General features: G+C 43.3%; 1 protein-coding gene and 1 non-coding gene across 4 annotated transcripts; both read left to right on the top strand.

The window, feature by feature from the left end:
- Positions 1-644: 644 nt before the first annotated feature.
- Positions 645-24,559, top strand: RBM17 (RNA binding motif protein 17). 3 transcript variants are annotated; one of them, XM_074942693.1, is made up of 12 exons: positions 645-803; positions 4,170-4,311; positions 6,989-7,105; positions 8,231-8,397; positions 11,760-11,857; positions 13,012-13,068; positions 15,955-16,096; positions 18,338-18,489; positions 19,539-19,612; positions 20,165-20,263; positions 20,633-20,705; positions 20,849-24,559. In XM_074942693.1, the coding sequence occupies exons 2-12, from the start codon at positions 4,189-4,191 to the stop codon at positions 20,950-20,952; spliced, it is 1,206 nt and encodes a 401-aa protein (XP_074798794.1). In that variant the 5' UTR covers positions 645-803; positions 4,170-4,188; the 3' UTR covers positions 20,953-24,559. The 3 variants fall into 3 exon arrangements, with proteins under 3 accessions (XP_074798794.1, XP_074798792.1, XP_074798795.1); XM_074942691.1 differs by having other exon boundaries at positions 19,536-19,612; positions 20,849-24,557; XM_074942694.1 differs by lacking the exon at positions 645-803 and having other exon boundaries at positions 19,536-19,612; positions 20,849-24,557.
- LOC141981115 (U1 spliceosomal RNA) lies at positions 2,586-2,747 on the top strand. The gene has a single exon (XR_012637669.1). It is a non-coding gene; the product is annotated as a U1 spliceosomal RNA (small nuclear RNA).
- Positions 24,560-27,471: the final 2,912 nt, after the last annotated feature.

Here is a 27,471-nt window from a genome sequence, read left to right as displayed (position 1 = left end):
GACATTAGAGAGACAAGCTGGGTGAGGTAATATCTTTTATTGCAGAGGATCTCAACTTTTTTTTTCTGAGCTGCTCTCTCCCCCCATGCTATAAAAAACCCCATTGCCCACCAGTACCACAAGAACTGTTTTTCTCCATATAAAAGCCAGGGCCGGTGTTAGGGGGTAGCAAGCAGGCCAATTGCCCCGGGCCCCACGCCACAAGGGGCATCCGTGAAGCTAAGTTGCTCAGGCTTTGGCTTCAGACCCAGGTGGTGGGGCTCAGGGCCCTGGGTTGCAGTCCTGCGCGACGGGGCTTCAGCTTTCTGTTCAGGGCCCTAGCGAGTCTAATGCCGGCTATGCTCAGCAGACCCCCTGAAACCTGCTCGTGGCCCCCCAGGGGACCCCAGACCCCTGGCTGAGAACCACTGTCTCGCTGGACCAACTTCTTGCCGCGGTTGTGGGTTTCCCCTCTGCTTGCAATATCAGGATGCCGACGCTAGGGGTCAGCAGTGGGCCGGTGCCTTCGGCTGCGCTCTCTATGGCCACGCTACGTCATTTGCGGAACACCGCCCCTAAGATACGACGTTCGCGCAGTTCCGCATTTTGGGGAACGCCTCCCCATCTCCAGCTCTCCCATCTCGCCCGGCCGCCCCCTTACGGAGCTTGCGTACCTCTTCCCCTCGCTCCCCCGGCGGGCCGAGTTCACGCAGCTTGCGTACGGGGTTTGCGCAGCGGCCGCGTACGGCGCGGCCCGGGCGCCCCAGCCGGACACAGCCTTTCCCTGCCTCCTCGGCGGCGGTTCGCTGGCGGGCTCTGCCGGGGTGAGCGGTCCCCGGTGCTACTCGAGGCCGGGGCGTTAGGCCGCGCCGAGAGGCCCCGTTTCCGGGGTGGGGGGCAGGGCCCGCTCGGGGGCTTCATGGCGGGGGGCCGCGGGTAATTCCGGGGGTTGTGGAGGGGTAGATTATGGGGGGCTGTGGGGGATAGGGTGGGAGGTTCGGGGGGGGGTAATTCAGGGGTTATGGGGTAGTTTAGGGGGCTCCTGGGGGGCAGATCGGGTGGTGCATGGGGGGCTGGGCCAGCCCAGGGGCTGTGGGGGGTAGGGTGGGAGGTTCGGGGGGGGGTAATTCAGGGGTTATGGGGTAGTTTAGGGGGCTCCTGGGGGGCAGATCGGGTGGTGCATGGGGGCTGGGCCAGCCCAGGGGCTGTGGGGGGTAAGGTGGGAGGTTCGGGGGGGGGTAATTCAGGGGTTATGGGGTAGTTTAGGGGGCTCCTGGGGGGCAGATTGGGTGGTGCATGGGGGGCTGGGCCAGCCCAGGGGCTGTGGGAGGGGTAGGGTGGGAGGTTCGGGGGGGTGGGGTAGTTTAGGAGGTTCCTGGGGGGCAGATTGGGCGGTGCATGGGGGGCTGGGCCAGCCCAGGGGCTTTGGGGGGTAGGGTGGGAGGTTCGGGGTGGGGTAATTCAGGGGTTATGGGGTAGTTTAGGGGGCTCCTGGGGGCAGATCGGGAGGTGCATGGGGGGCTGGGCCAGCCCAGGGGCTGTGGGGGGTAAGGTGGGAGGTTCGGGGGGGTGGGGTAATTCAGGGGTTATGGGGTAGTTTAGGGGGTCCCTGGGGCAGGCCAGCATGCGGGTTGTTGGGGGTAGATCGGGAGGAGTTATGGGGGGCTGGGCTATAGATCGGGGGCACCAGGCCCAGCCAGCTGGAGGGGCTGGTGAGCTACTTAGGAGGCTTGGACGGGGGCTGGGGCTTTCAGGCTTGAAGAGCGGCTCTACCAGCAGCTCCCAGGGCCAGACCTGTTCTGGGGACCAAGGGGGTGGCCAGGTCCAGTCAGCTGGGCTGGTTGGCTGCAGGCCTGGGGGGCTGACGATTTGGGTGACGGCTTGTGGTCCAGCGCTGGGGGAGTGGACCTGAATGGCCATGTCACTGTAAGCTCCCGCCACAGACTCAGGCATCCACCCAGCCCTTCACCCTTCATGCATCTTAAGCTGTGAGGGTCTTTATATAAGACTTCAGTGACTGAGACGTTCTCAGCTCTGTTCAGGGGCCAGTGCCTATGGGCCTTCCCCTCAGAACTGGGGTTTGTCACCGTTTCCCTCCATTCCCCACTACTGGTGTTAAGTATTGTAGACTCCTCAGGCAGGGGTCACCCCCGGTTGTGTGTTTACATGTGGCCAAGTGATCCTGATACTGGCTTTTCGGGGGCTACTGCAGTACAAACAATAGCAATAGCCCCAGCGAAAATTCCCATCTGTTTCTATGCAGTGTGCTCTGCCCCAGTTGACCCCCTTATTTCCATCCCAGTGCAAGATGAAATCAGTTTTCTGTGTGCAGTGAACTTTGTTACATGATCTTTGATTTACTGTATAATCACTGGCTTATTTGTTATGTATTTCAAAGTGTTCATGCACCGCCTCTAAGAGCACAGTGTTAAACGTAAATTATGCTAGCCACTTCCAGTGAGTTGTATAACAATACCACCAGGGCTCGGAGTCCCAATGTATTTGAATGATCAGATTGTTAGGAGCAATGCATCAAAATTAACATGAAGCTGAATAATGTTGGATGATGGTCCGTCCTGACTATTGTTAATGAAGTTTTTGTTCACATACTTACCTGGCAGAGGAGATACCATGATCGTGAAGGTGGTTTTCTCTGGGTGAGGCTCATCCACTGCACTGTGGGTCTGCTGACCTCTGCAATTTCCCCAAATAGGAGAAACTCGACTATAATTTGTAGTAGTGAGGGACTGCATTCATGCTTTCCTGTGGTTTTTTGGGGGACTTCAATAGGTATAACATATCTTGATGCAATATAGCCTGTTCTCTTTTCCTGTACAGTCCTGCTCTGGGTCCTCATTTTCCTGTCAATCATCACATGGCATAAATGTCACTTTGGCTTCAATCCTGCCGTTGGCTCCACACGGGAAAATCCTTGCTCCTCTGTCATTAGGGCTCCACTGCATGGATCTGATTGCAGGATCAAGACCTTAATAGTGAGAGGCCCATGACTAGAACATGTTACTGATGACAGTAGGCTGAGATCTCTTCATGCAGCTGAGGTGGTTGGCTGCAGGCCTGGGGGTGAAAACTTTTGCCTGAATCCTTTTCAAATTCGGGTGTAACATCACATGGAGAGTGTTTTTTTCCCCATGCTGTTGATGTTATGCATTTTTATTGTCTATAATTTGAAAGGCATTTGGGGGGCGTTTGTGTGCTATGGAAATGTCAGGTGATATTTTGGCAAACCTAATTAGTGTAGAAGGGTATTGGCTTTTTACTTAATAGGATGATACAAAAAAGTTCTCAGGTGTAGCAGGAAGAGTTAAATTTAAAAATCTACTTATAGGCATAGATTTTAAGACATTATGATCATCTAGTGTGACCTGCATGATGCCACGGGAACTCACCCAGTAGTTTCAGCCCGTAACTCAGGGGTGGGCAAACTTTTTGGCCCGAGGGCCACATTGGGGAATAGAAATTGTATGGCCGGACGTGAATGCTCACAAAAATGGGGTGGGGGGCGGGCTCTGGGGTGAGGCTGGGGATGAGGAGTTTGAGGTGCAGGAGGGTGCTCTGGGCTGGGATCGAGGGGTTTGGAGAGCGGGAGGGGCTCAAGACTGGCGCAGGGGGTTGGGGCGTGGGGAGAGGCTCAGGGGCGCAGGCTTCGAGTGGCGCTGACCTCAAGCGTGGTGCGGGCCGTAGTTTCACCACTCCTGCCATAACTTCTGTTTCAGCTGTGGTGTACATTTTAAAAATACAACTAGTCTTGATATAAAAGTTTTGAGTGATGGTGAATCTACCACATCTAACACCACAGATGTAATATTAGAAAATGTCTAATATCACTTGATACCTGGATGACATTTATGGAAGCACTGCACAGCTTTTTGAATGGTAACTTGTTTTATTGCCCTATGGCCTTTATGAGAGAGACAGACACAAGTACCACTGTCTGGGGGGGAAAAAAAATTAGGGACTAATATGTTGCTATTTTTTCATAATTTGCCCTTGTTTTGGAAAGGAAATTTACTGTAGGTCTGTTGATCTTTAATATTTCTTTTAAAAAAACAGAACCCTGCCCCCCCCAACACCTTGGAGTCCAAATGTTTCCAAAATAATATTTAGTTAATTTTAATAATATTAGACATAAATAGTTATTAATTCAGCCTAACTTTTCTTTTGTCTTTTAGTTTTAACCAGAAGGGGAAAATGTCACTTTATGATGACCTGGGAGTGGAAACCAGCGATTCGAAAACAGAAGGCTGGTCCAAAAATTTCAAACTACTGCAGTCTCAGTTGCAGGTGAAGAAGGCGGCTCTCACTCAAGCAAAGGTACAGATATTGCTGCTCCCGATGGCTCAAGGTTGCTGGCCATGGGGAATGCTGTCTTTTTAAATTTTTCTCCTGAAATGCTGGTCTCAGTAGAATTTCCTTTGTACTGAGCACGCTGCGGAGTGTACATTCCCAGCTGTACAGACTTTTGGATGCATTGTCAGGCTTTGTGCTTCAGTTGGTAGTGGGCAGCACTAGTAGAATACTCCTGGTGAATTCTGCGCCAAATTAAAAATTCTGCGCACCATATTTTAAAATTCTGCATATTTTTTGTCAAAATACCACAATATAATCAAGCTAGCTTCAAATATGTTGGTAATTTATTTAAACTGCAATACAATGGATGGAGAATGGGAGTGGGGAGCATTGGAGGAAATCGCCAAACCCCTTCTGTCTAATAGTAATGTAGCTAGTATTGACCCTTTACTTTTAGATATTAGTCAACAAATATATGCAGCCATATGCTCAGTGTTACATCGTAGGCAACTGAAGAGCAAGTGAGGACTGAGTACTCAAACTCACAATTTATACTGGCTACTGACCATCTCCTAAAAGGTCAGTAGCAAACAGTTCATGGAGCACATTTTGATAGGAAATTTTTTTAGTCCAAACATTTAGACTAGTTTTAATCACTAAAGCACCATAAGGATTTATAAGGTCGTACTTCCTTTACAATAAAGCTCCTTTACACCACTCTGGCAATGTAAAGGAGCCTTAAAATTTTTATACTCCTGGGGGAATTCACTAAGAACAATGGAAACAATTCACTAAGCAGGCAGGCTGCTATATTCTGCCCTGCCTGAGGGAACAGAGCCTGCCCCACGCCTGCCTCTTCAAAAACACCCCAAAGCCCTGCCCCTCCACGCCGAGCGTCCTGCAATAGCGAGTGAGAGGGACACAGTGTCTCTCTCTCACACACGACTGCCCACCCCTCCCCCCCATGGTGATTTGTGTCTCTACCGGCTGCTATGGGTGTCCAAACCGACCTGCCTGCACTGCTGGGGAGCAGGTGCAGGACTGCTCTTGTGGCTTCCCTTTGCTTCCCTGTCAGAAGTCATTTTTCTGCAGGGAAGCAAAGAAATCTGTGGGGGCCATGAATTCTGTGTGCATGCAGTGACACGAAATTCCCCCAGGAGTATGCAGTAGAAGCAAGACCAAAGTGGTATAAGTTCTCTGAGACCCTTCATATAAAGTATAGCATAATTAATATATGCACAGCATGGCTGTGGGAACTGCTCTCATTTCTTAAATAAATAATTGAGTTAAGTGTCGATGTGGAGCTCAAATTTAAACCTGAAGACATTAAATTGGGTACTTAAGTATTTTAAAAATAAGTGAATAGGCAAGGCTGGTTCAGCCTTTGATGGGAAATTGGAGATGTTCAGTTTTTTGTGCTGCTTGGTATTTGGTAACTGTTGTTGTTGGCCAACTTGCATCGTTTCTTGCTTATCATTTTAAAAGCTGCCAGAGGCTGCGGTGTGATTCCTGGTATTGCCAGTCAGGTCAGAAATTGCTGCTGAGAATATTTCCAGTCCACTTAGAAGGTTGAAAGGAAGGCAGAGAAAGTATAAACTAATTCCTTCAGGGAAAACGAAGAAGCAAGTTTGTACCAAGCTGTCTTCTCTCAATATATTGCAACATGACATCATCATTGTCCTACTTCTTTTGTTGATGAATGAATGAATGTATTTTTCGTGTGCTTCAGTCACAGGCTGCTGCTGTCAAAGTCTCCATAGTTTCTGGTGCAAAGAAGATCAATTAGAAGAGGGGGAAAAATATAGTTAAACTTTTAAATAGTAAAATCCTTTCTTGGGGCTAAATCCTGTTTTCAGTTACCCTTGTGGAAATCAGTGCAATTACTCCAGATTTATGCTGCTGTAATTGAGAGCAGAATTTGGTCCTTAATTTACGAGTTTTGTACAAATGAAACCTGAAATAAGGCCACAACTGATAGATGTGATCTTTTAAAGCACCCCCTTCTGTGTGGTTCTGAGGCACGATGTACCAATCTCAGTCTGTCTTTCCTTGGAAACCCATCCAACTGTATATATAAGAATGTATTAATCCTGTTTTTAGAAAGTTCTATTTTCCTCATGGTGAAATGTGAAAACCAACAGGACTTTAGTGAAAGAAAAGACCTATTCTGCTGCTCTTATTCAAACAAAGCTCTCCACTGAGGAGATTCTCTCAATTTTAAAGGTATATTTTCAGTTCTAGACTTAGAAAACCAAGCACATTTCTGGTCTGATCCTGCTCCTATTGAAGTTAATGGCAAAACTCCCATTGAATTCAGTCGGGTAGGATCAAGCCCGTTAAGGTTTATGTAGGATCTGTGTTCCTGTAAAAGCTTTACAGCGACAGTCAATAAACTTTAGCCATAGAGCTGTATTGTGACCCATTGTGCTGGTGCATAAATAACATATGAAATGAACAATCACAACTTCAAGCACGGTTAGAAATGCTGAGGAAGGACTATATGTTGGTAAAATGAAAATGCAAGTGGTATGGTAAGTTTTGCATGGGGCAGAGAGACAGGATTGAGGCCTGAGACGATATTCATCCAATTTTAAGCTTTCTTGAAATCAAGAAACATCTAGTTTAGGAATATGAAATAAATACCCCTTTTAAAAAAAAGAATGTATTGTCTTCTGCTTTTTTTGTATTTTGATGGTTTCAGAGTCAGAGAACAAAACAAACGACAGTCCTTGCTCCAGTGATTGACCTGAAGCGAGGGAGCTCTTCTGATGACAGACAGATTGTAGACACGCCACCTCATGTAGCTGCTGGGTTAAAGGTAAGGCTAGATCAGCTTAAAAACACAGCAGTTTACATCTGATTCTGAATTCTCGTTTTCTTTCTCTGCCTTCTGTAGTAGTCTGCATTTTACTTATTAATTTACTTGTCCTACTGGTCTAAACTGTTCTACTTGCTTTTAGCCTCTCTTCTGTTCAGACTTATTTTCACTCATGAAAATTCCAAATGTATGCAAACTTCTCCCGGTGCTACAGTCTCTAAATCTATAGATCACAGGGCATGTCGACATGGCGGGGTAGGGGGCATTATGTGCTCTACAGGGATGTGATTTCTAAAGTTCACTGACATGTTGCACATCATTTGGCCCGTGTAAACCCTGTTGGTGCACTTTTCCATAGTTCAACCACAGTAAGGAACCTTTAGTGTGCACTAGGAGAGTATACACAGGCCAATTAATGTGCAACTCATCAGTGCACTTTAGAAATCATAGCCCTATAGAATGCATTACCTCACCATGTAGACAAACCCTTAGTGTTCTTAAATGAACTAAAAAGTATGCGTTTACATAGCACCTTTCTTTTGAGGAGCTCAGGGCACTTTCCAAGCAACCCTGTGAGGTAGGTAGGTTGGGGGGAAAAAATTAAATTGCGATCCTATCGTGCTTGGAAGTGGTCTTTTATAACAAACAGAAGAAATCTAATCTAATCTCCAGAGCAGATATTCCTTCCAGATGGAATAAGAAGGGTTGAGGATGTCAGTCCTTAATATAGTAGCAGACAGATGGATACAAGCTCACAGGTTTCTTTCAAGCACCCCTCCCAGCCCTATGCAAGCAGGCTGTAGTTTTGGATAGAGAACTTTTTGGGTATTAATGTGACCTTAGCTATGCTTGTTTGGCACCTCTTTGTGTTTGGAAGGGAGTGGGTGGGATAGTTGTTTTCTGCACACAAAAAATTGAGCGGAAAGTGACATAGGGTAAAATCTTTGCCATTGAAGTCCATGGCAAAACTCCCATTGACTTCACTCAGACTAGGATTTCACTTTATATCTAAGCAGTCTGAAGATATTAAACTTATTTGTTGGTAGTGGTAAAAACAGCTGGCTTATTCCAACTGCTGCTCTTAGGTGTCTGATCACATTGATATTTATGCTTTTTCTGTGTAAGGATCCCGTACCTAGTGGTTTTTCTGCAGGAGATGTGCTGATTCCTTTGGCTGATGAATATGATCCTATGTTTCCCAATGATTATGAGAAAGTAGTAAAACGCCAGAGGGAGGAACGACAAAGACAGCGTGAGCTGGAGAGGCAAAAAGAGATTGAAGAAAGAGAAAAGTAAGACTTTAGTTTCGGTTCCTGAGATGGGACACTTTTTTATTCAGCATTGAGTTAAAAGAAGTTAATTGCATATTGTTTTTTGTGGCTTCTCAAAGCATGAGAGAAAATATTCCTCAATCCAGGTAAAAGCATTGGTGTCATTAAAATAAGCATTTACTCTACAGCTCCTTGGTTCCTGTATGATAGTGTATTTTAAATTAGTAGCTGATTAATCTTATTGGATATCTGGCAGGTGTTTTCCTGCTATTTCAATACAATATTGAAAACATGTCCAGCTTTATTAGTAGGATTAATGGGCCAAATTCCTCCATGATGTGTGTCCTCTGTAGTCAATGAAGTTACAAGAGGGATAACCTAGGTCCTACTTCTGCTAATTCCCTCCACCTTTCTGGTCAAGTAGACTGCTTCCTCTTCTTTTAGTCATGATCACCATCCTTCCAGTGAAAGAGGACGACCTGGGACTCTCTGAGGCCCTTTCATGCTGTTCCTTATTTGGGATCAAAGGGTCACTGAAATCTGAATTAACCTTAAGGTAATTCTACACTCAGGCAGGAGGGGTAGTTTCCAGCTTGCTTAGATGTGCGCACACTAGCTTTGAGTGAGCTAGCATGCTAAAAGCAGGTGTGGCTGGACAGGTTAGCTATTGGAGTAAGTACTGAGGGTCCTGGGTAGGTTTGTACTCAGGGTGGCTGGCTGCCCCGCCCATGCTGCCATGGCTATACTGCTATTTTTAGATACTATCTTGATCAAAGCTAGCACGTGTTCATCTACCCAAACCAGAAATTACACCTCCAGCTGCAGAGTTAGATGTACCCTTACCTACAGCTTCACCATTGGTTGCCAGGGCTCCTTCTTATTTTTCTGTAAACCCAACAAAAGAGAGGGAAAAAATACATAATGAATATTGATGGCTCTACAACAGTGGTGGGCAACCTGCGGGCCACATGCAGCCTGTCAGGGTAATCCGCTGGCGGGCCATGAAACAGTGTTTACATTGACTGCCCGCAGGCACGGCCGCCCACAGCTCCCAGGGGCCGCGGTTCTCCATTCCCGGCCAATGGGAGCCGCAGGAAGCGGCACGGGCCTCAGGGACGTGCTGGCCGCCGCTTCCTGGAGCTCCCATTGGCCAGGAACGGTGAACCGTGGCCACTGGGCGCTGCGGGTGGCCGTGCCTGCGGGCGGTCAGTGTAAACGCTGTCTCGTGGGCCGCACGCGGGTTAATCCGCTTGTGGGCCGCGGGCTGCAGGTTGCCCACCACTGCTCTACAACCTCAGGAAACAAACCATCTTCAAAAAATGATTTTATGTTATGAGATTTGAATATGAGATTACTCTAGAATGTGTTTCAATAACCAAGTCTGCACTAAGCAGGGATGCATTATTGCGGCAACACAAGTATTTGTACGGTGCAGTCTCTAGAAAATATATTTGGGGATCTTTGCTTTTTAATACAGAGAGTCTCTTGAGAGTATTGTCAGGTGCCTCAATGATACCTAACTGTGGGACCTCTATTCTTAACTAACCTCTGTTAGCACAATTTTCATGGCTAGTGCTGGGGATGGGACCTTTTTCCCCCTTTGTGTTTGAGGCTGTTGTAAGACATTTACAAATATTACACAAGTATCTACTTTTTTCTTTCTTAAAAGACCACAATCTGGGCTGTCATGATCCCCAATTAAGATTGTATTAAAGTACATGCAGATATTACATGACTTAAAACATGACCCTAAGGTCAAAACAGATATTTTTATTTTACTAATCTACGTTTTCACCGATTTGAGGTTTATACATGGTGAATGTTTTGACTGACTGAACCATGGTGATGTTCTTAATCTTTGGTTTCAAAGTAGCAGCCGTGTCAGTCTGTATCCGCAAAAAGAACAGGAGGACTTGTGGCACACAGCCCCCCAACGTGAAGCAAATACTCACCAGCAACCACACAACAAAAACACTAACCCAGGAACCTATCCTTGCAACAAAGCCTGATGCCAACTCTGTCCACATATTTATTCAAGGGACACCATCATAGGACCTGATCACATTAGCCACGCCATCAGGGGCTCGTTCACCTGCACATCTACCAATGTGATATATGCCATCATGTGCCAGCAATGCCCCTCTGCCATGTACATTGGCCAAACCGGACAGTCTCTACGCAAAAGAATAAATGGACACAAATCTGACATCAGGAATCATAACATTCAAAAACCGGGGGGAGAACACTTCAACCTCTCTAGCCACTCAGTAAAAGATTTAAGGGTGGCAATATTGCAACAGAAAACCTTCAAAAACAGACTCCAGTGAGAAACTGCTGAGCTTGAATTAATATGCAAACTAGATACCATTAACTTGGGTTTGACTAGAGACTGGGAGTGCCTGGGTCATTACACATATTAAATCTATTTCCCCATGTTAAGTATCCTCACACCTTCTTGTCAACTGTCCAAATGGGCCATCTTGATTATCACTACAAAAGATTTTTTTCTCCTGCTGATAATAGCTCATCTTAACTAATTAGCCTCACAGTTTGTATGGTAACTTACTTACACACACACACACACACACACACACACACACACACACACAGATAAGTTGGGTGTGTGTGTGTGTGTGTGTGTGTGTGTGTGTGTGTGTATATATATATATACACAATCTTACTATATGTTCCATTCTATGCATCCGATGAAGTGGGCTGTAGCCCACATAAGCTTATGCTCTAATAAATTTCAGAGTAGCAGCCATGTCAGTCTGTATCTGCAAAATAAAAGGAGTACTTGTGGCACCTTAGAGACTAACAAATTTATCTGGGCATAAGCTTTCAGCTCACGAAAGCTTATGCTCAGATAAATTTGTTAGTCTCTAAGGTGCCACAAGTACTCCCGTTCTTTCTTTTTGGACAGAAAACCAGTAAAGCGGTAGGCATACTGTTCAAAGCAAGACAATCAGCTATGGTCTTCTGTTACCTTCCTAGTAATTTCATCCTGCGTTTCTTCCATTGCAACCACCTAAATCTGGGGTTTGGTCCGCAAACAGATCTACATGTGCAGATCTTCATTTCTGTGCATTCCCAATGACTTGATTTCAGCATGAAAGTGTGAGTATCTGTTGGAGGATTGGACCCCATCTAGTGTTTAAAAAATGATTTGTTCTATTAAGGATGAAAGCAGAAAATGTGAAAACCAGAACGAATCAATCAAAACAAACCAAAGGCAGTTTGCTTATAAGAGACATCTTAGCTGATAAAGCATCGTATGAAATGCAGATGAGGAGCTAGTAATTCACACTGCAAGCATTTCTCTGAAACATTAGTTCTTTTTTCACTTGATAGTTTCTTACCATAATTCCTATTCTAATTATTAGGAGACGTAAAGACCGGCATGAAGCCAGTGGGTTTTCAAGAAGACCAGATCCAGATTCTGATGAAGATGAAGATTATGAGAGAGAGAGAAGGAAAAGAAGTAAGAGAAGAATTGTCTAACTTTATGTCCTTGGGCAAATCAAATTCTCCGCAGTCAGTTTTTTGCTGTAAACTATTCCTCCCTTCTCACCCCAAGAATCTAGTGTCCATTGGCCTCCTATAATACATTTGTCACTTTATTATGGAGTAGCTGTTGTAGAGTAGGAAACCACATTCTTTTTTAGGGGTAAAAGAGACCACTTTTTTGCCTGTGAAATTCCCTTTTAACATTAGTTTTTAGATACACGCGTTAGAGATTTCTGAATGATGTAGGCTCCAGTGAACAGAGGTGCATGAGCTCATTCTTGTGGTTTGATTTTAAAAGATTGAGCTCTGACTTCTCTTAATGTGTGCAATCACTGCACCTCTCCTTATTTGAAAGCCCTTGGAGCCACATAATAAAATGCGGCTCTGTGTGGATGGGTATCTCTCTCAGTTCAGAGAAACTAAAAATCTGCTCTGAATTTCAGTAACGGATTCACCATTGGTAATACAGACCCACTTCTTTAGACCTTCATTTTTGAAACAGGGCTATGTTTAATAAAACGCGTATGTTCTGTAATGTATGTTTAGAACTACTTTGCCATTCACGCTTCCCTGACTGGAAAAGGCCCTCTGTTTCGCACTCTTGTGTTAATGTAATTGTCCTTGAGTACAATATAATTTTTTAGTTGACTTGATGAGCAGACAATCTTTGAGGTGAGGTTCCATTTTAATGCAGTCTTTACTGCTGCGGTCTTTATTGCCACAGTCTTCCAAAATCACGGGTATTGATTTTAAGGCAGTTGTACTGCATAATTTTTATTCACATCCCCGTAGCACATCGGCTTGGTACGATATGGTACCCTTTGATATATTAGAAATCTTAAGTTTGCAACAGTTTAACAACTAACACCGCTAAGATTTCCAGAGTCAGATGCTTTTTCCATCCCTTTGATGCTTGTTATTGGCAGCAAGCTATATAAAAATGTGTGTGCAAAGGCCTTCAGCGAGCACCATGATTTCTTGTAGGAGTCCTGGGGTTGTATGTTTGTGCTTCCGGTGGCCGCCTTGCATTAATGTGTCCGGAAGAGTTTTGTTATCTCAAATGACAAAACACTTCATCTGCATGAATGTCTTACATTCCAATCACGTGATTTATAATTTCATTCACAGGCATGGGAGGTGCTGCCATTGCACCACCTACGTCTCTTGTTGAGAAGGACAAAGAACGTATGTATACCAAAATCAGTGCTTTGACCTTTACGTTTTCTAACCCTGGAAAAACAGTTTAAGTCCCTACTTCAACTTTCTGCTCAGCGAGGGACAGATCCTGCCATTCCCCTGCACAGGCATGGAGGTCCCTGGTTGCAGAGGGTAGGGGGACAGGGTGCTCGGAACTTGAGCAGGGGATTTGCACCACCTGCATGCTTCAGAGCTGCAGTTCACAGGGTTTTCTTCTGTGAGGAGTGGTATAACTGGCTGGTCCATAATGGCATGGATTGTGTCAGCCATTCACATGCTACATAAAGGAGGAAGTGCAGCAGGTAGACCAACCATGCAGCTGCAGAGCTGTTTCGCTCCATATTGGTGGGCAGGGGAGGATTTCTCCACCCTTCCCACACCCCTGGGTACTCTTGTACATGTTCTGTTTCAAGGGTCTGTGTGTAGGGATGGGAGTTTATCCCCTGGGAGGTGAGGGCTGGGTGGTTCTCAGTTTCTCAGTGAGATTAGTTTTAAAGACAAGATTGCAATATGTGTATCAAGGCAATTTAAATCACCAAGTGGAAAGCCTCAGTTTAAATCATCAATTTTAATCAACTTTTCCATTTTTATTTCAATTATTTTCTAAAGAAAGGTGCATTTTCATTCGCTGATATAACCATTAAAACATGTTGCTTTACAATTAAATAGAGCCTTTGCATTACTTTTTGCTACCTGGGAAGGTGCATTATAACTATATACCTTTATTTAAGCAATTATATAGCTTAATATTTTCTGATTCTTATTAATTGTATATTTTTATTGTGTTAGAAAATAGTGAACGATAATTGTTTACTAGATAATTAACTCTTTGCTCATGATTTACATCAAGCTGCATTAGGATGGTAACTAGAATCTAATTAAACACACAAAATATCATATAAAATTTACTTTTATTAAACAATACAAGTCCTAAATATGGTACATGACCTTTTGTGCCATATATATAAAGCTTGACCTCACAGGTTAGAATGAATGGAAAAACATTTTTCTTTATATAGAAAAGCAGCCTTTAACTCAGAATTTTTTATAGAAGCTTATGGATTCAGCATATTCATTTTTATTTAAATGTTTTAAGAGATTCTGATAAGTTTACGCCTTAACATATTTTGTATTAAATTCAGATTTCATTTCAAGCAAGTTTATTTTTAAAAAGAAAAATTATAATTTAAATAAAATAAAAAGCACACTCAAACTTTTTTGACATTTGTTTTGTAGTTTTAGCTTTTAATTAAAATTCATTAACATCTCATTATGCATGTACAAGTATAAGTGTGTTTGTGAATATTTTATACATAAAGAACTCTTTCCCTTGGGAGTCCTGAAATGATTTATCAGAATAAGGTGGTGGTGGAGGGCAGAGAATTGAGATGTAAAGGTTGACTAAGACTAAGTGGGGACATAACTGTCTGCAAATTTTTGAGGTTGTAAACACCAAAGACAAAGAAGAATTGTTTAGGGGAGTATAGTTAAGAGCAATTGGATGGAGTCAAGGAATGTTAAATATAGGCTGGAACTCAGAAAAAATAACCTAAGGGTGTGATCTCTTAAAGCGTGAAACGATCTCATAAGGGAATCAATGTAAGCCTTATTTCCTGAGACACTTATATCTAGACTGGACAAACCCTAAAAAAAAATTACTACAGGGAACAATCTTGCATTTAGACAGTAGATGGACTGGATTACATGAGTGAGGTCTCTTCTGTCTCCGCTTCTATGATTTCCCCAAACTGACGTCTAACTTTTTGTTTAGGTACAATTAGTAATTAACAGAAGTAATCACTCTGAAATGAAATCATAGTATTATATATGCAAACTCACTCGCAACTTCACACTTGTCTGCCACTTTCCTTAGCACCACCATAGTTTGACTTGACTTGTGAGACTGATATGCTCATCTCACTTGGGAATCTGTTATTCCAAAGCTATCAACAGAAAAGGAGCCTTTCAACGCACAGTTTTTAAGTTGCATTAGTTCTGTCTTAAGGAGTCATTCTTCCTATGCATAAGAGTACAGAGCACTCCTTTTAAGCCTCTTGTTACCAAATTTTGTGCATAACCCAATCTTCTATAATTCAGTTCGTGATTAAAGAACATATGTTTGGGTTCCCTCTTTCCAGAGAATTTACTGTTGAGGAGACAAATGGCCTTAAGATGCAATGGGGAATTGAAACAAACTAACGAAGGGCAGCTAAGTAGAGATGATAGAGCCCTTATTACCTGTAGAAACAAAAAATCAGTGTAATATGCCATACAAATATATCCCCAAACACTTCAGAGGTTAAACGTAGTTACAGAGAGAATTAATAGTGGAGAGGAGACATAGTAAGTTGTACGAGCAAGGAAAATAAAGGGCCTGATTCTCATTTATGCTAAGGGCTTGTCTACATTACCTGCTGGATCGACGGGCAGCGATCGATCCAGCGGGGGTCAATTTATCGCTTCTAGTCTAGAAGCGCTCTCCTGTCGACTCCAGTACTCCACCAGGGCAAGAGGCGCAGGCGGAGTCGACGGGAGAGTGTCAGTCGTCGACTTACCTCAGTGAAGACACCACGGTAAGTAGATCTAAGTATGTCAACTTCCGCTATGTTATTCACATAGCTGAAGTTGCGTAACTTAGATCGATCCCCCCACGCCCCGTAGACCAAGCCTAAGACCGCGTTGTCTTACTCTGGCAGTATAAAGGACCTTAACAGGCAAATTATATTTACGCTACCTTTAAGAGGCCTCAGTGTAAATGAGAGAGAGAGGCCCATGATGCTGTTAGATGAGATTTGAAAATGGTGGGAAGTGATGACATATATAGTTCATCAAATGTATTTTGACCAACTAGTAAATGTCTCATGTTTCTTCCAGCTGTACCATCCTTTCCATTTGAAGAGGAGTCAAGACCTCGTGCACCATCTGCCAAAGCAGCTATTCCTCCCCCGGTGTATGATGAGCCAGAAAGACCGCGGTCCCCAACAGGGCCCAGTAATTCTTTCCTTGCTAACATGGGGTAAATATCATCGACAAGTTAACATTTCATGAGAAGTGCCTCACCGGGGGAGAGGATGAAAGTTAAAAATGTTGTCTCGGTGTACAGAAGAACATACAGTCTTTGCATGTATATTCTTCACTGTAATAACTTAATCTGAATGCATACATGCCTACCCAGCAGGAAATGTAGTACACAATGGTTTTGTGTGAATTGGGCCAATGAGTTTGAGGAGGAATGGCCAGTTTTTAGTGAGTTCTGGAGCCCTCTCCAGTATAAAGGTTTATGGCTTGCCCATGCCAAGCTGGTGTGGCCAATTTGTAAGTACGTGTGGCTAGTTCAAGACCCCCCGAGTGCTTTTTCCTGCTTTTGTCAGAGGCGTGTTGTGTGTAACCTTGAGCAAATCACTGATTTTTTTTTTTTTCAGAGGCATTGAGCATCTCAACTCTGTTTGAAGTTAGTGGCAGCTGTGGGCGCCACACCCTTACCCAATCTGTGCCTCCGTTTACTCTTCTGTAAAACTGCTTATAATTCCAGCTAGGGGAATATAGTGAGGCTTAATTAATGTTTATAACGTGCTTGGAGACCTCAACTGAAAGGTGTAATATTTATTTGTGATAATTACGATTATATTCAACTCCACGCATGTTAATTTTTATGTGACAGCAGGATAATTACAGTACTAGCACTCACAAGAGTCACAGCCATGAAAGTAAAAAGAAAAGGAGGACTTGTGGCACCTTAGAGACTAACAAATTTATTTGAGCTATAAGCTTTCGTGAGCTACAGCTCACTTCATCGGATGCTGCAGCTCACGAAAGCTTATGCTCAAATAAATTTGTCTCTAAGGTGCCACAAGTACTCCTTTTCTTTTTGCGGATACAGACTAACACGGCTGCTACTCTGAAACCAGCCATGAAAGTGTACAAGTATTTTATAGAATACTAATAGCTCACTTTTTCTATATTTATATACTTTGTTTTTCATGCAGTTTTTCTAATAAGGTTTTTTCATCCGATCTGAAAAAGGATTCCCCCAATCTATTGAGTCAGACCTAGTTATTTTCTCTGGTTAGGATTGTCTGGAGACCTTATTTTGAATCAGTGATCCAGAGCTTTCAAGTACTTTTTAATATTTGTATTTGACTGTATTGTGTATTTGAAAAATAGCTAAATGGTCACTGATCTTTCATTTCTCTTTATAATCTTTCATTCCTATCAAGTTAAAAAAAAAAAAATCTTTTCAGAGAGTGGGATCTTTATACTGTGGTGCAGTGTAAACTTCTGTAGTCTTGTAAGGCCTGTCACATCTTGACCCATCCATTCATGATCTGCAAATGAAATGTTGAAAAGACATAACACAAGTTGTGTTTTGAAAAGGCCCATACTTGTTTGGTTGTGTAGCGAACTGTTGACTCAGTTTCTTCCATGGAAAATTAAAAGGTGGAAAAATCAAGACCAAATACAAGGAAATACTTTTTCATACAGTATGTCATTAAACAGTGGAACTCATTGCCACATGATGTCATTAAGATAAAGAACAAGATTCAGAAAGGGGTTGGACATTAAATGGGTATTGAGAATATCTTGAGTTGTCATAATGATAATAGTTTTGTGAAAGGGATATTGAGCTTCAGGACCTAAGCCTATCTGTGACCTAATATGGAGGACAGATTGCCCCACATCTGCTACTGCAGAGTTCTTATGCTTTCCTCTGAAGCATCTCATGGTGGACACTGTCAGAGACAAGATACTGGAGTATCTGGACCTTGAGTCTGATCCGTTCTGGCTGTTTCTGTGGAATCTGTGACACTTATGTTTGTTGCTAATGAAAGTCATGCTATACCTAACAAGTGCGAGCAGCTTTATTCAGTGATTGAACTGTCTGTGTCCCTATCTGTAATCCGGGGATGATAATAGTTAGTCAGCTTTGTAAAGTGCTGTAAATTTTTAGGTGTTATAAGCTCCCATATAAGCTCTTCTAGTCGATCTGCATGTAATAAGATTTTAGGAGTTAGACTATTTTATATGTTCTCTTAAATATTATGGCAACACTAAACTAAGACATGGGTTGTAAACTCCTTGGCAGAGCAGCTGTAGATACCATCTGCACACAACAGTTGGTTTCGCAGGGCAGTATTTGGAACTTGCTTATTGCGAGGGCCTATGTTGAGTTCCCTTGAGCACTAAGATGAAATGTGTTGACAGTGCTGCTTAAGAAATGAAATGAATGGTTGACAACCCATCCTTTTTCTCTCAACAGAGGCACCGTAGCTCATAAAATCATGCAGAAGTATGGTTTCAGAGAGGGCCAAGGGCTGGGGAAGCATGAACAAGGGCTAAGCACAGCACTGTCAGTAGAAAAAACAAGCAAGAGAGGTGGAAAGATCATTATTGGTGATGCTGCAGATAAAGGTAACTCGATTCCATTCTGTGGGAAGCTGTTCACCTTTCCGGTTTCTGAGAAGGAAACAGGAGTTAAGTTAGGGATCCGGCTCAGTGGTGGCTTTTCTTGTTTTGTTTACCCTGTATCTTTGTACACAATGTCGACTAGTTGTGGAACATTGATGACTGGTGACAGTTTTTTCTTTGTGGACATTGAAGAATTTAAGTGTTAACAATTGCTCTGTGCCCTACTGCTTTAAATTTTCAGCTCTTCATCCTCTTCACCACCACCCTCTCCAGTTCCATTCTGTGCCTTTCCTCGGTGTAGTCAGGCACCTCCCCTTCCTGCCATCTCATCTCCCTGTGTGCTCCCTGCACAAGCAAGTTCTTTCTCAGCATGCACCTTTGATGCAGCCGTCTTTTCCGCTGCTGCTTTCCAGCCCAAAGCTCAGGTCAAGAGGGGAGCTCCATGTGAGCACAGCCCAAGCCTGGAGGACAGGTGCCAGGGGTGGAGTGAGTTGGGACACAATCCAAGTAAAAGTCATTCTCCTCTCTACAGTAACTCCCTCACTTAACAGCCCTTAAAAACAGCCATCTTCCAGGTTATCACCACTGGGAAATTAAGAGATAAATGTAATGTGCAAAAGCTACTGCACATTTGTAAATGCTGCTTTTTGTTCTGATCTCCTTCTCCTTCGTTTCCTGGTAACACTTTATAGTCATGGTTGAAATCATACTTTCCGAGCAGAGTCCCCTGATCTGAAGTCCGGTGAACCTTAGAAGATCTGGTATCTGTTAAAACTGACAGAGGATTATTGGCAAATATAACATTGCCTGTATTTCAGCTTGGCATTCGTGCTGTCAGTGATCTGAACAGCCTGTTAAAACGGAGCCAGCTGTTCTAGTAATTGTTCAAGTAGCCATGAAGTGACTTGGTTCAGTGAAAGGCCTTTACTCCGAGACTACGTTTAGTGGTTTGTAACTGAATGCAACTATTGGAACAGTTCGATGTAGGCCCCCCCAATGAACATGTTCTAAAAAAATTTAACATATACCATGACTTACTCTCTTTATAGTAGATGCATCCAAGAAAGCTGATTCGAATCCATTAACAGAGATACTAAAGTGCCCAACGAAAGTGGTCTTATTAAGGGTGAGTCAGGAGGACATTTAACTTCACATTTTGTAATATAGACTGTGTGTTTCAATTTTAGTGCTCAAACCCCTTTCTCCTGTTATAAAAGCTCCATGAGATGCAAACTTTTTTCCCCCTACATTGTGCACTGTGGTCTTATTTTTGTCCTGCTGTGTTGTTGGAAAATACCTAACAGTTGCCATAATACCTCTGATTATTAGTCTTGATGTGTCTAGCGTGGGGACTGAAGAGAAGTTTTGTTTTTTGCCGTTTGAGTACATTGAAAGTACAAGGTTTTGATCAATAACTTGTGATAACACAGCTGATCTGTCCTGTATTAACCAGTTAATATGACTTTGGGCCATACAAAGGAAACAATAACTCAAGGATAGCATCTTAGTGCCAGGGAATTGTCTAGCACCATGTGATGCTAGAATGAGTGGCCTATGATTTGATGAACTGACACTTATAACTCATTCATAGTTTCAATATAATGCTCCCCCTGGTGGCAGGATGCACCCTTTGTTTAGCATCCATCTGTTGAATTGGTTTTCCTCCCTTTACTTGCAGAACATGGTAGGTGCTGGAGAGGTTGATGAAGATCTAGAAGGTGAAACCAAGGAAGAATGTGAAAAATATGGCAAGGTTGGGAAATGTGTCATCTTTGAGGTAAGAATTAATTGACCTCTTTCTCCACCACATCTATAAATGCTTAACTTTTCAGATGAGGAAGTAGGCAAAAACGCTGAGCTGGGAGTGCTTGGGACTATTTGGTTCTTGCTGCGATAGCCACGCCTTGTACATCAAGTTATTGTGAAGTTTGGCATGTAGCAGCGTATGGCTATAGACCTGTTCCAATGAACAGCCTTTCCCCAGAGAGAAGTGGGACTCAGCCTGGCTAGCACTGAGCACCACGTTGGCAACTTGATGGGACCACATCTGGTTGCTGTATGTTTTTAATCCTACCTGCTTTTCCTATAAAGCACAACAGTTCATAGCTGTATTTTGACCATTCTGATCAACTGTCTCTTTTGTCAGATTCCTGGTGCCCCTGATGATGAAGCAGTGAGAATATTTTTAGAGTTTGAGAGGGTTGAATCAGCAATTAAAGGTCAGAGATTGCACTATAATTCCTGTTAATTTCCAAAAGTTGATTTTTAAAAATAGTTATTTTTTTTAAAGCAGAACTGTGTTAGCTGGAGAATTGCTTACCTCACTTGGTGTTTAATGACCTGTTTTTGGCTTGGATTCCAGCTGTGGTGGATCTGAATGGAAGATACTTTGGTGGACGAGTGGTGAAGGCTTGTTTCTACAACCTGGATAAGTTCAGAGTGCTGGATCTGGCAGAGCTAGTCTGATTTAAGGACCTAGCTCAAGTTGTCACTGTGCCAGCGATTGTGTTTTCAGCTGGAGGCTGGGAGTAGAGAGGAGACGGCAGCATTCCAAGCAAACTGGAAACAAGCCCCCTTGAATGGATTTTTCACATTCATTGTGACTGACGCTTATTTTGTTTTGTTTTTAAGTATAAATCCTTTGAAAGATTCACATCTGTGTGTTTTGATTGCACAGGTTCTGTTTACTGGTCTGGAATCCTGTTTTTTGTAGCTTTCAATTAATTGCACTCTCTTGAAACCCACCGCTGAAGAGCTGTTTTGTCTTTTTCTGGTTTCCTTGTTCTAGTGCTGTAGTATGGAGCACATCATGCTACATCTGCTGTGAGCAGCAAGCTTTGGAAAAGAACTGTGGGCTGGGATATTTTTCTTTTCTGATGCTTCATGGTGGAATCTCTACTCAGCTCATAAACCTCCAGTTTCCCCAATCCAAAGTAATTTGGGGACTCTGGACAGGCAACAGTTTCTCTGTTCTCTTCTGACTCATTAAGGACTTGTTTGAGGGAAAATCTTTTCCATACCAGAATGCAGAGAAAAGTACCAAGGAAAGAATTTGAAATTCTTATTCCTCCCCCTGAACCTAGACAAAATACATAAATTAAACCCATGAGAACCAGGAGAGAGACTTGATGCAACTAGCCATCCAGAGCTGGAGATCTATGTATGAGCCCCAGTTTACATATGGTTTGAAGGTCTCCAAGTGGACACTTCATCAAACCATGTATTATTGGCCATCTTTGCTTGAAAGGGCCAGGACTGATCTATTAGGAGAGTTACAGGTCAGTACTGAAGGGCATGTAAATTCTTCATGCTTGGTTCTAGCCAGAGTCCTCTGTTTTCACTTCCGCTGAACACCAAATCTGTCCACTAATTGTTGGTTTTTTTTAAAGTGGCATGGTGGCACTTGTAGCTCTGTTTAAGCCTCATTAGATCTATTGAATGTTTTTTAAGGGCCGAGCATTTGAACTCCTCTTGAAATATTGTGTGAGCTGTACCAGTGTGTTGAAAAGAATCCATGTGTAAGAATCCAAAAGACTGTGAAGAGCTGGATACAAAGAACACTAAAACTGTTCTGTCTCGCATTGACTTGTACATAACAGCTTACTCCATTGTTTTGTGAAATAACTGATGCCTTGGGCTTGGGACACTTTTCCCTTATCTGTGTGTGTGAGAGAGAAAGATAGATGGCCCTGGGTGGTTATCTCTTACCCAACCTGTATCACAGTAGAAGTGCCACAGGAATCATACAAAGGTTTTAAAATGGATAGGAGCCTCAAGAGCCTTTTAGCTTGCTGGAGGGTGAGATACTTGGATGTCTTTTCCCCATGTATAAATGTATTTTTATGGGTGTAGGCCAGTAGTTGATCAGTGCTGTGAATATCTTATGTCACTGCATTTTTATCAGCTGATCCCTTAAAAAAAACAAACACCTTGATCTTGTTGGATTTTTTTCCTTATGGTATTTTTGTCTGTTTACTTCCCAGCAATCTCTGTGTGAACCTTTGTGTCCTGATTTACAAGCTTTTTTTAAAAAACAAGACTTGTATTCTACCTAGTGTATCTGCTTCGTCGCTGTTTTAAATGCAGATTTTTCTGTCCTTCAAGACCTGACCTCCAAATCAGTCACCTGCACGTTGTGTTTTGGACTGTTACGCCCACAGTCTCTCTTGGTGGCGACGGTTGGGATCTGCTCTTACGAAACCTTGACTACAGACATTAAGGAGTTATTCCTGAATGAGCAGCAGCGTGGCCTGTGGATAAATCACAGGACTGGGGGCACGGGATCCGGGTTCTATTTTCAGCTCTGCCATCGATTTACTTTGTGACCTAGAACAGCCTCTTTGCGTTTTAGGTTTCCCATGTTTAAGATGAGGAAATGCCTGTAATAAGGATGAGGCTTAACTTCTTTGTAAAAGTCAGATCATTCGAACAAAGGCACTGTTGAAATACCCTGACCTGAGCATCCCAATTTAACTCTCCCCAAATCTGCCCTAAAATGTCCTTTAAACTGTGTCACTTATTAATTGCACTTGCTTCACCAAATATGGATGCCCTAATTTACTGCCTTTAAGCATTTCCTGAGTAAAGGGGTGTGGTCTGTGTTTGTGACCAGCTATTGGTGTCCAAGAAACAAAACTTTTAAAATCACTCTTCCTGTGAGTGCGTGTCAGAATGACTGTCCCACAGCTCAGTGGTTAGAGCATGCTCCTGAGAGGTGGGTGGTTTCTGTCCAAATCCTTCGGGGGTATTGAACCTGGGTTTCCCACATCCCAGGTGTGTGCTCTAACCACTGGGCTAAAAGTTATAAGGTGGACACTGGCACCACCACCTTGTTCTCCTGTTCTGTGTGGGGCGAGAGAGGCAATTAATTTGTTCCTGCAAAAAATGCCTTTGGTGCTGGAACCACCTGGCTCCAGGCAGCAGGTGCTCATTCATGGGTTGCTTAGCAGAGACAGGTACCTCCCTGCAGCCTGGACCTAGGCGCTTATTTCTGAGAGAGGCATGGCTTAGTGCACACACCTCTCGTTAGCATCTCCCACTGGCTAGCTTAGATGGCTCTCCGCCTAGGGTGGTGGCTTTTGTGGGTCGGATTCTTAGGTGCCTCTCTCTCTCCATTCATTGTACAGGGAGCCTGGGCACCTAACTTTGTGGATTCCAGTGTTCCTAGATTTTCTAGGTGTCTGAAGTTGGGTGCTGCAATACTCAGTGTTGCAAAGCCTAAGTCCCTTGGTGGATCTCGACCCCCGGTAATCTGTGCAACCATCTGTATTTTTTCCCCCTCCAACATTAAAAGCTCTAATTGTGAGTGCCTGCTTATGTTCCCATTAATTCCTGAAATAACTTTCCACACCTACACCTTAAACCGCTACTCACTCAAATCTATCATTTCTTATTCTCTCAGCTGTTCATCACCTTCTGCAAATGCACATTACCCACAGAATCCAATACTCCTTCGCTCTTTTTTAAAAGTTTCTTATCTTCAAGTGAAGAGTGACAAGTAAGTGACACATTCCACACACACACACATCTCTCTGTGTGTCTTAAATAATCTGATTAGCGTGGGGCTTGAATGCGTTACTTTTTTTCTTTAACGCTCCTGATGGGCAACCATTAAAACAGGAGAGGAAAGTGGCCAGCTAGCATGAATTAAGAAGAAAAAGAACATGTTTATATTATGTATCCACTTGCCAAGGAAGAGTCTAGGTTTTACAGCATGAAGTGTTAAGGCCAGAATTTTTTATCTTGGCTGCCCAAAGTTAGGCATGTAACTATATTTAAGGGGCCTGATTTTCAGAGGTGCTGGACAGTTGTAGCTCCCATCAGTCAGTAGATGCTTTGGCTGTTTGGTACCTCTGGGAATTGGGCTTCAATACTTAACTTTTGGAAGGCATGGTTGGAGATAGTTTAGAGACAGGCTAAGACATGCATAGCTGTGATGTGGTAGCCAGGCAGGAAAAGAAAAGTACTCCAAGCTCAATATCAATCTTGCAAACTAACATCCAGACCAAACAGGCAAGCAAAAATGTTTTGCATTATTTGTATTGATAGCACCCAGAGGCCCAAACTGCTTAGGCCACCATTTGTGCTGGAAATGGCCCATCTTGATGATCACTTTAGATAAGCTATTACCAGCAGGAGAGTGGGGTGGGAGGAGGTATTGGTTCATGGTGTCTGTGTATATAATAATGTCTTCTGCAATTTCCACAGTATGCATCCGATGAAGTGAGCTGTAGCTCACGAAAGCTCATGCTCAAATAAATTGGTTAGTCTCTAAGGTGCCACAAGTACTCCTTTTCTTTTTAGGCCACCATTGTGTGAGGCATTGTACAAATAGGAAGAAACAGTCCCCGCCTCAAGGAACTGGATCTAAATAGGCATAACAGACAAAGAGAGAGAGAGAGGTACAGAGACAGGAAGTAACTTGCCTAAGGTCACCGAACCAGGCAGTGGCAGAGTTGGGATTGTAACCCAGCCCCCTGGGGTAAAAATGTTCAAATTCAATAGAAACAAAAGAACCCACTGCTGGGAGAGTTTTTGTTTTTTTAATAACTGCCCAAAATGTCAGATTCTCTGCAGAATCTTCTAAAATAAGAAAGAGGTGGGTGCGATTTTTGTGTTGCGCTGTGCATGAACGCTAGCCTTGCCTGGCTCACTTATAAGTTGAAATCAAACTCCTGTGTCTGATCTGGGTGTGAGTGCCCAGGCCAATTTACCAGAAGAGGGGCACAGTACAGAATGTGTCATTAGAAGAAAATCCATGTTTCCACAAGGCTAACATGCACCTTCGTGAAGTCTTCTGTGTTCTCTTTCTTTCAAAAGCTCTATGGAAATTAAATCAATGCTTTTAGTGCTGAATGTAGTTCGGGAATTGAATGAATTCTCCCAAGCAAGGGGTTTCTTTCTTTCTGTGTGTGTTCAGCAGCTAGCGCATTTGAGATCCTGGTCCTGCTTGAGGCCTCTGGATGCTGCCAGATGGTGAATTAGGAGCAGTAAAACAAAACGATGCTGCAACTCTAAAACCCACTGAGAGGGAAATAAAGTCCTATTTCTAATTAATCCCTTTTTTATTTCCCTTTTTATACAGTGTTCATCAAAGTAACACTTTCTACTTCTGTAGAGCCTTCCTCCTGAGGAGCTGAAAGGGCTCTTTACTCAGGAGGGGGCTATGTAGGAGCTGATTTTACAATGGGGACAACAGGCAGAGAAGTTAAGTGACAGGCCCATAGAATCTTGGCCGTTAGGACTGGAATCTGTATCTTAGGGCTCTCTGTGGTCTAGCCCCTGGCTTCCAACTTGAGACAAAGTTCATGCCATTAATAATGCTTTTGCTGCTGTACGAATGCTCAGAGTTCATGCTATTTTGATCATATGATTCAGTGATCTGTGGGAATGGATGAGTGGCTCTTTGCACCAAGTATATATAGAAGCGGGGGGTGGGAAATAGTTTTGCTGCCTGTTTCCCCACTTGTACAGCGGACCTAAAGATCTACTGTTGCCAGCGAAGAACTACTAATATATTGGTTGACATTCATAATGCACATCATTTAAAATAGCCTCACAATTGGTTCTCTTATTGGAAGGCTGGGGGTTGAGTGGACCATGGAGACCAAACTGGCTTCTTAGCTCTAAAGAGTCAGCTTCCTCCAGGTCTGGGTTGGGCAGCGTGAGAAAGCACATGCTGCCCATGCTCTGCTTAATAGAGGACTTGCTGTCACACCAGCACTTTTCTCGTACACTTAATTCACATGAACATTACAAACGAATAAGAGGTTTGATAATATATTGGAAGAAAATGAAATATAAATACTAAGAAATGTCAGCGCAGGTGCTTATCAAAATGCATTAGTGGATTTGGCTCTTACGAGATAGTCTGTCTCTCTAGTGAGGCCGTGCCTTTGGCTTTTTCTACATGAGCCATGCAGACTGACACTAGTAGAATATATACTCATGACGTTAATTTGACATGGTCCAAGGCCAGTACATACAGCCTAGTTCTGACTTGAGGGTTTTATTGATGTACTATTTTTGCTTTGAAAATTCCTGCAGTTTGTCATGCAATGTTTCAGTTTATAAACCAGCTGTCTGCAGTTTCACATAAAAGTGCAGCCTTCTGCAGGCCAGGCAGGCAATGCCACAGATTAGCTGACTGACCAGGGTTGTCTGTTGATACAACCAGTCTCCAGTTTCCTGCTTGGCAGCTGTCAGAATCAAAATTAGGGGATTTCCACTGTGCCAAAGCAAATGCTTTCTATTTTCTAAACACTTTAATTACCCATGTTACATCTTCTGGAAAGGGGACTTGGTTTTGTCTGATGCTGGCAGGACATTAGATGAGCCTGTATAAGAGATGGATTTCCCACAGCTGGGATGGAGCATAGTAAACCCCTCTTTTTGCTGATTCATGTAGCCAAGAGCTTGTGATAAATTTACTCTTTGTTTAAAGAAACCGCTTTGGTGGTTGTGGCTGTGATAAAACAATCCTGAAAATAACATTAGCCACTGTGTGGATCAATGATGCTAAAGATATGATTCTAGTCACCTACTCATTAATGGTTCAAATCCGGAGTCAGAGATGGTATGTTCAGAATCCTTTACCATCTGATCAGCTTTGTGGCTTATGTGAAATGACATTGGTTTCAGTTCAGTTCTTTGGTGGCTGGTATCTGTGTCACGGAAACTACCATCTCCATTGACACCTTGCCTAGAAATCTCAGCAGAGAGGTCCAGGACTGAAAGAATATGGGGAATCCACTTCATCATTACGCCTAGAGGTGGTCACGCCAGATCAGTTTGGTGGCAGTAACAGGGAAACTTGCACTAAAGTTTCCTGAGCTATATCTGGTCTGTGGAGAGAGGACCTCATCTGCAAGGCTGGCACCAATACTGAATTCACCGTGAATTACAGTATTATAGAAAATTAATGCACTAAATCCATGCTCCATTTGGCCCCCAAATCTTGGCTCATTGCTTTCCAGTGTAAATATT

Source organism: Natator depressus, chromosome 1 (genome assembly GCF_965152275.1).
Source record: "Natator depressus isolate rNatDep1 chromosome 1, rNatDep2.hap1, whole genome shotgun sequence".
Lineage (NCBI taxonomy): Eukaryota > Metazoa > Chordata > Testudines > Cheloniidae > Natator > Natator depressus.
Note: the sequence above shows the minus strand (reverse complement) of the source record. Positions and strands in the feature narration are given on the sequence as shown.

What these genes read in the sequence shown, in the direction of transcription:
- RBM17 (XM_074942691.1), top strand. Translation starts at nt 4,189, where the DNA reads ATGTCACTTTATGATGACCTGGGAGTGGAAACCAGCGATTCGAAAACA. An exon ending in GAGATTGAAGAAAGAGAAAA is followed by an intron (nt 8,398 to 11,759) that starts GTAAGACTTTAG and finishes TCTAATTATTAG; the next exon opens with GAGACGTAAAGACCGGCATG. An exon ending in TGGTGATGCTGCAGATAAAG is followed by an intron (nt 18,490 to 19,535) that starts GTAACTCGATTC and finishes CTCTCTTTATAG; the next exon opens with TAGATGCATCCAAGAAAGCT.